The sequence below is a fragment of the Panthera leo genome, chromosome B1 (assembly GCF_018350215.1).
Source record: "Panthera leo isolate Ple1 chromosome B1, P.leo_Ple1_pat1.1, whole genome shotgun sequence".
Classification (NCBI taxonomy): Eukaryota; Metazoa; Chordata; class Mammalia; order Carnivora; family Felidae; genus Panthera; species Panthera leo.
Window position 1 is genome coordinate 109,839,242 of NC_056682.1, and position 15,068 is coordinate 109,854,309.

At 37.0% G+C, this 15,068-nt stretch overlaps 1 protein-coding gene across 2 annotated transcripts in view; it reads right to left on the reverse strand.

The window, feature by feature from the left end:
• The window catches only part of ANK2 (ankyrin 2), a 244,114-nt gene that overhangs the window by 62,789 nt on the left and 166,257 nt on the right, over positions 1 to 15,068 (reverse strand). For both annotated transcript variants that reach the window (XM_042935661.1, XM_042935662.1), the window contains 4 exons: positions 14,583 to 14,655; positions 13,341 to 13,394; positions 7,213 to 7,357; positions 472 to 574 (listed from right to left, as the gene is read on the reverse strand). In XM_042935661.1, the coding sequence (XP_042791595.1) occupies positions 472 to 574; positions 7,213 to 7,357; positions 13,341 to 13,394; positions 14,583 to 14,655 (375 nt within the window). The remainder of the gene's footprint in view (positions 1 to 471; positions 575 to 7,212; positions 7,358 to 13,340; positions 13,395 to 14,582; positions 14,656 to 15,068) is intronic.

Consider the following 15,068-nt stretch of genomic DNA (forward strand, 5'->3'; position numbering starts at 1 on the left):
TTAAATTACACTGTTGACATAAGACCACATTTGTGAAATTGTCCTTAAAGATAGGTATTCCCATCTATTTCTCTATATCCAACCAGCCAAAACTGATAAAATCACATCTAAGATTAAAATATTCCATAATTGTCTCTCCCTGTTTTCTGGGAACTGAAAACAATTTTAAATATAAGGTAAATATAATATCTTTACCTGTACCTTTCATTTTATACCTTAAATGCATCCTATCTCACTTTTTCCTTTAACAGACATTTTATAAAGAAATCGATTTAATGTATAATCTCCACAGAAGTATTAACATGCAGCATTATCACTTTGGAAAAGTCCTCAGACTCTTATCCTAGCTTGTCGACCACATTAAAAGGATTTTCTTTACACACAAAAAAACTTTCTCTGGACATCTTCAGCAACCAGTAATGTTCAAAAGCTCTCCAGAAAGTTGAAACATCAAAGTAAAAAGTCACGTACCTGGTGACTGGGGATGACAACCGTGTCGTCAATCATGGCACTGTCCCTCAGGTAAGAGGCATGGCTCAGGGTGTGAGACCTGTCGGAACTGAAGGATCGAAGGCTGGTAGGTTGGCAGGAGGCCATGGTCATGTACCAACGGCAGTGGCAGGGTTGGGAGGATGGAAGGATGAGCCGAGCAGGAGAGTGAAAAAAGCCTGCTATTAGCTAACAGTGCAACTTCCAGGGGGACATTAATCGCAACCATGGGAGAAGGAAACCCAGGTCTCTGTGTTGCCCTACCTTTCTGTCCAACAACTAAACTAACACATCTTTTGACTGGTTCCTACCACTCAATGGCAAGGGCACAAGGGAATCCAGAAGTGAAAATTTGATCCTTCTAATCTGATTTATTTTCCTCCCAGAAGTGTTTGAAACCAGCCACTGTAGTTCACTTACTGCCAGGACAAGAAATTCACACAGGAAATAATGCCAGAATAGGTTGCTTAAATCTGTGTTAAATGTTAATCTCCCTGCAACTAAGAAAAATATTAGTGGGGGCGGGGAATAGACCACCCTCAGAGAGAACAAAATGAAAGCACAGGTTTCATTTTCTCTCATTTTTCCATTCTCTCCATGCTTCATTCTCCTCCTCTCCAACTGTGAATGACTCAACACTGGTGCACTCCCCTGGAAGGTACAGAGTGAAATGAACTGTGACCAGATGCATGCTTCCTGCGGAAGTGGAGTTCCTCTTGTTTGTCTCTGGTGTCTCCAACAATACTATTTCAAAGGGCAGCATTGTTCCCTTTGCATGTCCTCTGTGTGGTGAGTGAAGCACCAAAGAGTGCCGGTTGCTGTGGCGATGAGATGCAAGAGCACAAGAAACCGTTTCTAAGCACCAACCAGAACACAGACACATCTGCCAGCACAAAAACAAACTGCCAGTGGACACAACCGAAAAATGAGGCTTGCTTTCAAAATGGGATTTAGGCCTTGATAATTGATGCTGTATATTTTTGATAAATCTGAATTTCAAACTTCGGAATGATATACGCAAATGTGACGGGTAAAACTTGACATTTGCATAAGTGCAATTCATTCCTTCCTAATCAATTTGCACAATCAAATGACAAATAGATTGAGATCTCATATAAGCTCATATATTTTATACGTGTTAGTCTAAGAATTAAATATCTGTATTCAAAACATTAGCCCAAAGCCCATAGGGAAAAATAGAGATATGCAAGCTTTCACAATATTTATAGAAGCAAAGTTTCATTTACTTTCAGCTAGTAGGCATTTGGCCAGTGAAGCACTGTAGAATTATGGACTAAATGTCAGGTTAGCATATTTCTGAGCAAAAACTATTTTCATTTTGCAAATATACCTATTTCTGTAAGCCTTATACTGTCATTTTTATGAAGTGCCAATATAGCCAACTTCAATTTTCTTTGAGGAAATCATCATTTGGTAGATAATTCATAGGAAGTTAGGGCCTTCACCCTCTTATCCTGCTGTAGGTTTTATGCCCCTAAAATAGACCTGGAATATCAGAGGGTAAAGTGACGTGAAGCAAAGCAGCTGATTGTCGGATCCTACATAAATGTGTGTTTATAATACAAAGAAATCTAATTTGGGAATTCACTATTTTGTGTTATATAGGCTCTCGAAGATTCAGGCTCCAGACACAGCAAAGGCAGAAGCAGCCCAGACACCTTAGTGAGCCCATCCATAGGGGTTTTAGTCCTGGCAGCTGATATTGGGGCTGGTTTTACAGTTGTGCAGTTGGGATTTCGATGGTGCACTTCACAAACAGGCTGCAGGCTACTATGATTAACTTTGGCCTAACCTTGAATTTGAGGATGAAAAGAGATTAAATTATTGGGGGAAAGGATCTGTAATCTCAGCAAAAGCTCGTCTCAACTGCTGAGTAAATTTTTTTTTCCCTGCTTTAAATCATGAAGATAGCTAAGATCCACTTGTATATGTTTTGTACCAGGCAGCAAGAGATACATAGGTCTTAATTCTACTTTGCTTTATTTTGTTTTGAATTTTGCCAAGAGAAGGGAAAAAGGAGGTGTGAAGGATCAGCTTCCTGAAATGATAGGTCTGTCTATAGGGTCAACCATCTTCCCCTGTCAGGTTCTTACCCTGCTCAGATTTGTTGATTACATTAGCTCTATCCATGGCTTTAGAATTCAGAGCTCCAAGTTGTAACTTTACACATGTAAATGTGCTAGATCTATATGAACGAATAGTGCAAAAGGAGCAAGAGGCATTGAGGTACAGGATTAGACATGCCTGCTCACAACAGCGAGTAGAGACTCTGGCAGTAGGTAGAATTGACTCCTAAACGCGACACTGGAATAGCGGAAACACAGGTCTCAAAGAGAAAGTGGAAATTTAGCTCGGATGGGAACAAACTGGCAATAAAGGTACATGAAATAAGACCTAGTGGCATAACTGCCACCACTATAAAGGTCTCAACTTTGAAAGAAGGCAGTTGGGTCTCAATCGCCACACTCAGGGTGATACTGTAACTCGGTGGATGTCTGTCTGCTTGGGAATGAAGTCTTAAAGAACTCATTTGGCTGCAAGCACAGAGATGCATTTTGCAATCTATGCATCAGTAATAAAGGAGGATTGTTTTGATATCTATCTACTTGATACCTGGGTCTATCTCTTAACTGGTTTGAATCAGAGGGCCAAAAGAGTACTGGTGTTTTTTGTTTTGTTTTGTTTTTTATCTTTCCTAAAGCCTCAACAGAAAAGAAATACAGAAGGAGAAGAAAAAAACAAAAGAGATACAGTTGACTTACAACCAAAAATGAGATTAGGGTAGAGAGAGAAAAATATTAGCATATGGAAACAGAGAGTAAGAAAAGTTGGAGAGACAGAGGGAGGGAGAATGAATGAGTGAGAACGAGGTCCAAATATCTCTATGATTTTATTCTGTCTTACTGTTTGCTGCCTTCTAAAATGCTAACTGGGTGTTCAATCAATGTTTATAGTTTCTAACTGCTCTTGTCTCTGATATATAGAATTTACTTAAATAAATAAAATTAGAATATTCCAACAGTGGAGAAATTATTCTAGTGAAATAATGACCAGCACAAATGTCTGGAATAATTCAAGTCTCTACCCTGACTGAAAACATTACAAACAGGTTTAAATGTTTTACAATTCATTTTTGTCATAAATTCAGAGGTCATGCCATTCAGTTAATAAGGTCAAAATAACACGTATCCATAGAAGTGTGAACTTTTACTTGTTGTTCAGCTAGGGATTGTGCCAAAAGTTCTGTTATGGTCTTAAATTTATAATTTTTTCCACTATAGTAAAACTACTTTATGGACACGATAGGTAGTATCAAAGTCTGTAATTTCACTGAAAAATGTAATAATTACTATCTTAGTATGCTGTACTATTAGACAGTCAATTAATGAAGTTTTTCAACCCTACTGAACAAGTGAATATCCAAAAATGTTTATGTTCTATGTGCTTTATTGTCTGTAAAAGCTTCTGTGGTTCATTGTTACTTAGTGTTTTACATTAAATTTAAATAGCATTTTTAATTTAAAACAATAATACTATGGACACAACATCTAATCAGAATTTGGATATATTTTTAGGAATGTACATTAAATTGTAGTTATTTTTGCTCTCCTGCATCCAGGTACATTTTAGGCATCAGAATCGTTTTTCTACCATCTTCAACTACACATAAGGCTGACTAGGTTCCTTTGGAGAAGCCATGCTAATGTTTTATCAGCCACAAGGTGGAGCTGTGATGTTAACACAAAATCATACCAGGGGCATGTCATAGACTTTTATTCTAGTAATATATTTACCCTTCTAGCTTAGTTATTCAATACAGCAAAATTCTAATTTGAGAATAAATCCATAATTCTAGAATATAAGCACCCCTTGCCAACACACACACACACACACACACACACACACACACACACACACACACGAAAAGTGAGCAAGGAAATGTGGATGTATCCAGGAGGATCATGTTTTCATGCTATTTAATACCTACCTGGGCATGGTACTATTGAAAGCATACCAAATAAATAATGAAAAGTAAAAATGGTTACAAAAAAAAAAAGAAAGAAAATTTCCACTTAACTGCCTAAGCAAAATTAAAAAAACAAAATCAGTGAAACAAGAATTCCATGAAAATGAGATGTTGCCTGTAATTCCATGTTGGAGATCATGAATACAATCTGGGGTCCCATAAATGCAAGTGTGGACCTAGAGAACTGACCATGACTTATTCATTTTATTGCCTCATCTTAAATGCTGATAAGTGTTCAGTTTAAGAGGAATCATTAAACCTTTGACCCCTGTTTTATAGATAGTATTGTTCCAAATTTTTCTTAACCTGGTACTTTCAAAGAAAGAAAAAGAATAAGATCAAGAATTTATTCTTAGTAGAATAGAACAGGCTGAAAATAAAGGTTTTTTTTTTCCTCTGACAGTGATATGATTATGTATAGATTATTATGAATCTGTGCAAAGCCATAAACATTTTATTTTTTTGAAATCTCAAATCTTTTATTAAGAAACTTCAGATTGTGATGTCCAAATATACCAGGATGTCAGAATCCAATTATAAAACACTGGCTCCATCATGAGCATTCCCACTCTCGTCCCTGAGTGCTCCTCCTTCTGCCTCTTGACCCCATGGACCACCCTCTATCTACGTCATTGAAGCCAAGGGGTCAGTCTAATCTTCTTCCTCTTCTTCACCCACTCCGTGAAATCTGTCACCAAATCTGCCTAGTTTCACCTCATAGATAGGCTCTATCTATGACAAATTTGAATTTGTCATTTCCCAATTTCTCTCCATGATCACTACCACCAGGGTTAAAGTTCAAATCTTCTCTTAACAGCTTCAATTAATATTACTGCACTAGTTTGTCAGGTGGTCACAACTGCCAGGTTTAGCCCTTTGACAACTTCTCCCTAAAATTCACCCTTAATCTCACAGTCAGAGGGATCCACCCAAAACGTAGACAAGATCTCCCCTCCTTCACACTTATACTCTAGCAACACTGCACTATACTCTTTCTCTCACACACCATGGGCCTTTGCTCATGATCTCATTAAGGCTTCAAATGCCTTTCCCACTCTTCTTCACCATCATTAGCCATCACTGTGTTTCAGTTTAGGCTCATCTCCTCCAGGAAGCCTGAGCGCTGGGGTTTCAATTGCATTCTGTGGGTATTACAGCCCAGTCTCTCTCACATCCCATTTGACTATGACTTTAGCAATTGTGTCCTAGTCATGTTTGTACCTCTAGCAACTACCACAAAGCCAGCCCAGAAAGGCACTCACTACATGCACATTGAATTGTTTAAGAGAAAAAATAGGGAGGAGGCATTGATGCTCAAGGAAAAACCCCCAAGAAAACTTGTTTTTGCTAATTATCCATTTAGAATTGACTACGTTTTAAAGTATTTATTTCCTAGGGGCACCTGAGTGACTCAGTCAGTTAAGCGTCCAACTCTCGATTTCGGCTCAGGTCATGATCTCATGGTTTGTTGATATCAAGCCCCACATACGGCTCTGTGCTGACAGCATGGAGCCTACCTGGGACACTCTCTCTCTCTCTCTCTCTCTCTCTCTGCCCCTTCCCCACTCATTCTCTCTCTCTCAAAATAAACAAACATTTAAAAAATTAACTGTAAAATGTCTATTTCTTAGACTCCGTATATGTTAACTATAGCTTAGCAAACAGCCAAGATTAAAACTACAAACCTAAGATTATTGATTAGTGAAAAACACGCTATGTGAACAACCATATGCTTAACCTAAATTGGCAGTCATTCTTTTGATGAGGTACCTTTGAATGTTCTTCTGCTTGCCTCAAAAAATAACCAACACCAGTTATGCTAGTAAGTAACAGTCAGAAAATAACACTGATTTTATACTTCAGAGTATTATATGAACCTCTTCAGATTTGTCTACAAAACCTATGCTCCTTCATATTTTTCTCAGATTGCTTTTTGTATTCAAGTTCTTGGAGGATTGTGGTCTCATTATTTTTCATGAAAAAGTCAGTTTCAGGCACAGTTTCCTTCTGAATTTACTTCTTTTTAATCCTTCTTCACAACATACTTCTATTCACAGAAATTATGGCACTAACAAAAACACTCAAGGAAACTGCATGTGTCTGCAATTGCCACGTAGTAAGCCTGTCCATAAGGTAAAACTGGCCTTTTTATTTGCCTAGAGAAAAAAGTGGCAAATAACTAAAACACTACATTGAAAAGTAGAGATTTCTTTACGTATCGTTTCTCTGCTTTTTACTGGTCGTTTGACTTTTACTAAGTAACTTAATCTCTTTCGACTCAGTTTCCTGTTCTTTAAAATAGGCACTTAAAGTTGCTCAAGGGGTGTGCCTGGGTGCCTCTGACTCTTGGTTTTAGCTCAGGTCATGAGCTGATTTCACAGTTCATGAGATGGAGCCCTGCATTGGGCTCCGGGCTGTCAGCACAGAACCTGCTTAGGATTCTCTCTCTCCCCCTTTCTCTCTCCCTCTCCTCTGCTCTCTCTCACTCTCTTTCAAATAATAAATAAACTTAAAAAAAAAAGCAGCTCAAGAACGCAGTAAGGTAACATGCTCAGAGTTGTTATGTGCAGTCCCTGTTTAGGTATCAATAATTATGTCTACTTTTTTATTATTATCATGAAAAAAGTGTTGCATTCCCTCCTAGCTGACATCAAATGTAAGCTTTAGGTGAATACCTGTCTGAGCGGGCTCCCTCCAAGCTGTATCGCAGGTAATTCATACCATCCAGGAACTGGCTGCTGGGTAGAGAGTCATCACCCAGCTCTTTCAGATCCTCGGGCCTTAGGTATTCTCCTCCATCACCTGTCATTGTGTCATCACCTTGAAGCAACCAGAGAAAGACAAAGCATTATGCGTTGAATGTAATATTAACTACAAAATAGGAGGATTGTGGAAAATACCAGCATAATAGCACTGACATCACTGAAACACCACACACCAAAGAAAACAATGCATGCAATTAAAAAGTGATAAAACTTAGAGAAACAATATTTGACCCGCTTCTATCGCTTACCAAGAAGAAATAATTACCTGAATTCTAATTCTCTTAATATCAGTCAGTTCTCTTTACTCATTTCTTCATCACTCATTTCTTTACTCATTTTCTTTAGCTGGCTTATAGCTTATATTATTTAACTTAGTACAATATGTAGGCTGCTTAACTTCTACACACAGTTCCAATAATTTTGTACATGATGTCCAGCATTAACATTCTCTTCATGTCATTGGCAATATGCTAAGTAATATCTACTGCTCTAAAACAAATCTGTGGTATATTAAAGGAAGGGATATAATTTATAAGATTAGCAAGGTATGCACATTAGGGAAAGAACACCAGAACAATGTGAACAGATTGTGACATTTTAATAAACAACCTTGAATTTAATTTTAAAAGCATTGGAGAGCATAAAAAGTATGTTTTGTTGGAAACTAGATGGCTTCCCAAAGGTGAACTATAGGGAAAAAAGTGAATTAAGTAACTAAGTTGTAGCAGAAAGAGATGACTAAGTGTGGTGGCTCATATTTAGAAGCCCAAATGTTAAGGGTACATCCCCTGCCCGTGATTAGGAATAGAATGCTTTCAACAATATCTTTTTCAGGTAATTCAATAAATAATACCCCATTCACAGAAATGTTCTATATGCCATTAACATGCTGAGATGGAGAAATAAATAATATAGCTGAGAGAAACTGTCTTTGAGGACTCTGAGACACTAATCACACACTTTAAGCCTCATAATCTATGTAAAGGAAAACTTGAAAGAATGGACTTTATTCCTACAACTAAGTTAAATATTGTTTTATTCTCATTTGTTTCAAATAATTGTTCCAAATCAACACTAATTTATAGAGATACAGCATTAAAGAATTGTAAGAAGGGTGGGTCTTTGACATTTCATTATTTGTCTGTATATATGATTTTAAGATCTCAGATTATTAGGTCTCTAAATTACTTAAAGCTGATGACAGACTGAAAAAAAAAAGATCTTTCAGTAAATAGGGACATAACTTATTCACCATTAGATTTTTGTCTTAAAATCAATGCATTTAACATTTGACAGTTACAAGTTTCATCATTAAAAATATTTTCATGGCTCTTTCAGGGACACCATTAGATTTTTATTGAGTTTTAGCACTCTGAGTTAGGATACCCAGAGTATTATTAAAAATTGAGTCTTTAAGGGCACTTGGGTGGTTGAGTTGGTTAAGCATCCAACTCTTGATTTTGGCTCAGGTCATGATCTTACGGTTTGTGAGTTCAAGTCCCACATCAGTTTCTGTGCTGACCATGTGGAGCTTGCTAAGGATTCTGTCTCCTTCTCTCTCTGCCCCTCCTCCATTTGCTTTTTGTATCTTTCTCAAAAATAAAGAGAAATGAAACTTTCAAGATAAAATGAAAGTTGAGTCTTTAGAATTGGACAGACCTGGGTTCAAATTCTGATTCTGTTATTACTGGCTTGTTAATCTTCCAGAGCCTCAGTTTCCACAACTAGTAAATGGGAATGATACTAATAATCTATCACATATACTAGTTATATGAGTTAAATAACACATAAAAATGTGTAATAAAATGCCAGAGTATAATAACTGCTAGCTATTGCTTCTACTAATACAAAATGGTGAACGTATTACACATTGACCTATATTTCATTTATGCAAAAATATTTTTAAATATATGTATTATAAAGAAATAGAATTTTATTGTTTAAAAAATCATAAATCTGATAGCTCTAAGGAAAACATGAGTAAAGTTTTTAAAATTATGTTTGTTAAAGTGGTCTCCACCCCACCTCCAGCCCTTACATATATTTTCCTCTTCAAAGTGTTCCCTCACAAAGCAAGATGTAACAACAGATAAATAACAATATAGTCAAACACAAAATGCATGATGTGTGTCAACTTTAGGAACTAAAAAGGTCAGGGGTGCCTGGGTGGCTCGGTTGGTTGAGCATCTGACTCTTGATTGCAGCTCAGGTCATGATCCCATGGGATCGAGCTCTGCATCGAGGTCCACGCTGAGCATGGAGCCTGCTTAAGGTTCTCTCTCCCCATCTGCCCCTCTCCCTCCCTCTCTTTCTCTTAAAAAAAAAAAAAAAAAAAAAAAAAAAAAAAAAAAAAGAAGAAGAAGAAGCCCAAAAGGTCAGAAGAGAGAGAGATCACTTTAGGATGATGTGGTAGGTTCAGTAGTCTCCTTCCTAAAATTTCATGTCCATTTGGAACCTGAGGATGTGGCATTATTTGGAGATATGTCCTTTACAGACATAACTAAGTTAAGGACCGAGATGAGATAATACTGGATAAATCCAATGTGAACATTCATATAAGAGACAGAGAAAGAGACACAGAGGAGAATGCCATGTGAAGGCATGCCATGTGAAGGTTGAAGCAATGTGTCTAAAAACCAAGGGATGAACACCAAGAATCACTGACAGCTACTAGAAGCTGGAGGAGACAAGAAAGACTCTTCCCTAGAGCCATTGGAGGTTAGTATGGCCCCACCATAGACTTTTCACTCCCAGAACTGTGAGAGAATAGGTTTGAGCCACTAAGTTTGTAGTAATTTCTTGTGGTATTCCTCGGAAATTCAGTAAAGCTGTTGAAGCACTCACTGAAGAAAGAATTGAAACTGATTATTTGTTCGGGCTCAGTTTTCATGGGCAGAGATTGTCAGTACTTCAGGAGAGAGGCTCATGTGTAAGGGGTCATGGAGGGCAGTAAAAACAATATGAAAGAGTAATAATCATCACTTATTTAGAGAATACTATGTGAAATAACTTGGCAATAGTACACGTTCATGTTGGTGAGCAATGGCAAACAGTCCAGAAAGAGAGTGTCTGAACATAGTGATAAAATCAAGAAGCTCAGACATTTTGTTATAGGCCTTGTAGGATTTATTTGTTCCTCCTATTTCCCCCTCTCTTGTATGATTGGTACATTTTTACATAGGAGTGCCTTTATAAGTCAACTAAGTTGGGTGCCCCTTTGTTTATTTCTGGGGGAAAAGATTGTAAGATCAATTCTAAGAATTGGTGTACCGAAACACAGGCTTTGTCTGGTTTGGCTATAAGCCTAAATTCTTTCCAGAAAAAAAAAGTACGCAAGTTTTGTTAACATTCGGGAAGTCTACTCTTATTTATGCAAAGGTGAAGGGAATAGCTGGATGCAGAATCTGTCATGTAATACAAGGAAGAAGTGAACAGCCTCACAAAGTGTCAAGTGTTCACAGCAGAAGTGTGTCCAATGGAGATAATAGCTGATGCCTCTACACTGCATCATAACACTGCCCTTCTGGAGTTCTCTTGATTATTATTAGTACACATCATTCCAGAGAGCCAGTGGAGAAGTTTGTACAAACCATCCAAACACAGGAATATACGGGGAAAAAACTTTTTTTACTTAAAAAAAAAAAAAAAGGAAACAATTGTTTGAGTATGTGGGACAGGAGTCATGTTTCTACAGGTATTTTAGTTACATAAGTGTTAGGACCCCTGAGCCCCACTATATAACTTACTGCTGTGGAGCTGAGTCAGCAAAGGCGGGGATCAGCTCATGATCCTATGAAGATGTAGAGAATTACTCTTACAGCTCTGTTTTCGTCTGCACAGTACGATACTCTCGGACTGAATTCCCATTTCCACCTTTTCCTCCCATTTGCCTGCCATGTTGCTCCACCAGGATTTATTTATAATATGACTGAGCTATTATAGCAGCTTTCATACTGGGCTTACATTCTCCATCCAGCACTTAATGGCTGTGTGCTGTTGAGCAAACTACTTAACGTATTTAAGTCTTAGTCCTCTCATGTTCAGGTGAGCCCTTCCTCACCTGAAAAACAATGAGGGGAAATCCATAGCCTATCTCATGTGGATGCCATGGGGAGTAAATGAGATAATGCACCTAGCATTGCAGATGCTTAGCAAATATCTTCTCTTCCATCAAATATCTCCTTCCTTCCAATTTCTTCCTAATACACTCATTTAGTGTATCATGGCTGGCTTAATCTTTGTAAAAATTAGATATGTTTCACTCATTAATCAAAATTTTTAATATGTCCTAATTTCCCAGACTTTTCAGTTAATAATTCAACCATTCCACAGCGAAGCCCGATATGTTTTAATGCATTAGCCAAACCGAATGACTGGATTATTTTGCCACTCTGTATCTCTCTCTTGCACTTTCCTATCTCAGGACCTTCCATACTTCCACACTCTTCCTCTACTCTCTAAAATCTGTGTCACCTTCCTATTGATCTCTCCATTTCAGCAAGTCCACGGCACTGTGCCAGGTCTCTCCTCCTGACCTTCCAGGACAGATATGAACAGTGATGGGATAGTGCCTGCAGTTACACTTCATTTAACTTCTACATTATCTCTCCATATATGTTTCTAACGGCATGCCCTATGCCCACCTTTGATTCCCCTGTGGTACAGGGATAGAACTTTATAGACGATAACATCACTTTTACTATCTGTGGACTGGATTCATGAGTGGATATCCTGATTGCTATAACAAGTTAGCTTGAAAGGACATCTACACTTGGCTTGAATATCCTTTTGAATTTTGAAACACTACTATCAAAACAGATTTTTTAAAAAGGCAGGAATTGACTAATACCTTCAAAACACACGTGGCTGCACCTCGTCCATATGGATAATAGGTTCCACAAAAACATTTTAAGCACACAAAACATTAAAGGGTTGGCAATGTCAACCAGCCAAGTTTCTTTATACTAATTCTTGCACTAAAAGTTACTTCACAATACTCAAATACTGTATATCCTACACATAAAAATTATTCAACTTGAATTTCTTTCTCGGAAAAAAATGTTACTAAGCGTTTGGCTATGTCTAAAAAAAAGAAAGCTTCTTCTCTCACTGTAAAAGATATTCTTGATCATTAGCCAATATTTCTCTCAAATCAATACTTTTATCACTAATAACTCTTAATCTATAAATTTTTTAACAAAAGTACACAAGATGTTATAGCTACATCTTACATTATGCAATGAGCAGCTCCAAGAAGCTGTTTCACATAAATGGAATTTCTATAAACCCACTAAGTACTCTGAATGCATTAGCTATCAGAATTATTTAATAATTATGTAGGAAATAAGGAAATTAAATAATCACTAATTTATTTGATCTATAAATTCAGATTTTCATGTAGCAGATTTGCTTAAAGTGGTGCCAAATGTACCTTGAATCTTTCTCAGTGGATAGAATATCTTATTCATTTTTCCCTATATGCCAAAGCTGCCCTAAATCATTTTAAGAGTTACTTTTTCTTTATTCCTAGCTACCTTCATAAATCACATAATAGCTATCCATTTCATATATTTTTAGCCATATCTAAAACTTATCTCCATCCAAGAAGGATATGAAATACAATCAGTCAAATCATCTTAGTTTTAACAGGTTCATGCTAAATGTCAACTTATCAAAGAATTATTTTTTTTCTCTGAATTTGTATTCTAACAAGAGACCTAGTTACGGAAAAATATTTATATATAATGCTCATTAGGTAATTTAATTCTACTAATAGGTCTCAACAATTTAATTCTAATAATAGGTAGCAAACTCATTAGTAGTAAAAGCAGGTTATGGCTTTAAGCTTCCAAGTTAATAAAATCCACACACTCACATGCACACATACACAACTCCATCCGTATTAGACATGCTATTTCAAAAGAAACAGATTAGTATTAGGCACCCAGATTTAAATAGCAGGGAAGTTGCTTCTCTCCAGTTAAGAAAAATTAAAAGCAAAAAAAAGCTTTCACTCCAATCCCTTCCTCTAAAGATACCTGAATCACTAAGCGCTTCCCCATCAATAAAGTTGTCACCGAACTGTTTAAAAGCTGTTAAGAAAGATGACCCCAGAAAACAAAATATGATGCGCATATATGGATGCTGAAAATTAGCTGGCAAGTGTTAGGAAGGAACACAACATTATTATAATACTTGGAACTACTACCTTTGGCCATTATTTATTTACACTAATACAGTGACCAAACGTGCTCAGTCTTGTCGTAAGTTCTTACAAAAGCTGAGATACGTCGGTGCCTGTTACCAGTAGGTGAACAAATTGGTTCCAAATAACATCTCAAGTGAAGTTTTACTTTATGGTTCTATCTTGAGGAACCTAAAAATCTGCTTCTAATATTTCTTAGTAAAAGCAGTTATTATTGACACAAGTACTACGATCTATGGCAATAATTTTTCAAACATATACATTTGACCAAAAGCTGTACTATTGAAATTTGGTTGCATGCTTCATTACGTACCTCATTAGCTGCATGCATGATTTTTTGGCAGCGATATTTTTGTTCAAGGAAAGTCAGCTGCTCTAACTGAAGTGGAGGTAGGGAGCAACACACTCCCTACCCCACTGGTATTACATTCCAATACCCCATCCTCCCGCCAGGCAGACCCTGGTGCTCCTTTTAGAGCCCTAGCCTCTCACACTTTGAAATCCACCACCTTAGACACTTTTTATCAACTCTAAGACTATACAGGACATATGCAATGACTTAATCAAATTGTTATGTTGAATTAGTATGCCTTACTAATTTTAACCTTATCTAAGCCTCCTTTCCTCTGGACTTAAAATATATTCTGTTCATTGGAACCAATCAGAAACAGAGATTGCTCGAGACACCATTGAGAAAGTATACTTTTAAGGGCTTTAAGAGTAACTTTGAAAGTGTATTTTAACATAATTAAAACATACATTAATAATAATTGTATTATCAGGCAGATTTTTTTTCCACAGTTGGCCAATTTCCAGTGCCTTTCCACTTTTTCAGTCCTGTCATTTAGTAACACATTAAAGATAATACCCATTGAAAAAACAGACTAATTGCTATCCTCTCTGCCCCAAATGGCAAAAGTGTATGTTCTGAAACAAGGGTGAAAAAGTGATTTTAAATGTTAAGATGCTGTCACTCATACTCACTGCACCAGCTTAGTCCCTGAGAAAAAGGATGGCTTGCTTGTCTTTGTGTAAGAGAGTGACAGATGTCACAGAAACTGAATAAAATTCTTACCCTCTTCATCAGAAACATCAAGAACCTCAGTCATCGTCTCAGGAACATTTAGCTTGTGTTTTTCCGTAATAGTCTGCAAAGGAAAAAAAATCATTAATATGCAAGTTAAATTCCAACACAAGAGCAAAAGAATCACAGAGGAGGTCACATGGACAGCCTCAGCAAGCCATCCGTCCCTGGGCATTTCATCTTCCCACATGCATGTTTGGAAGCTTCTTTTCTTATTCTCTTTCATGAAAATTCCTTTGTTCTTTCTGAAGGTATACGATCATTGACTCCAGTGAAGTTGTACAAGAGGAAGTTCATTATTTTGAGTACCTTTTTGAAAATAAATTCTTTAGCAATGGCATTAATAATTAGTCATATTGAGAAAGCAGATTAACGTTTTCAGGGCTTCCCTAAAACAAACTGAGTGATGTCTCCAGAAAAGCTTTAAAAAGAAGCAATGAACATATGTAATTTGTTAAAAACAAAGCCATCGGAAAA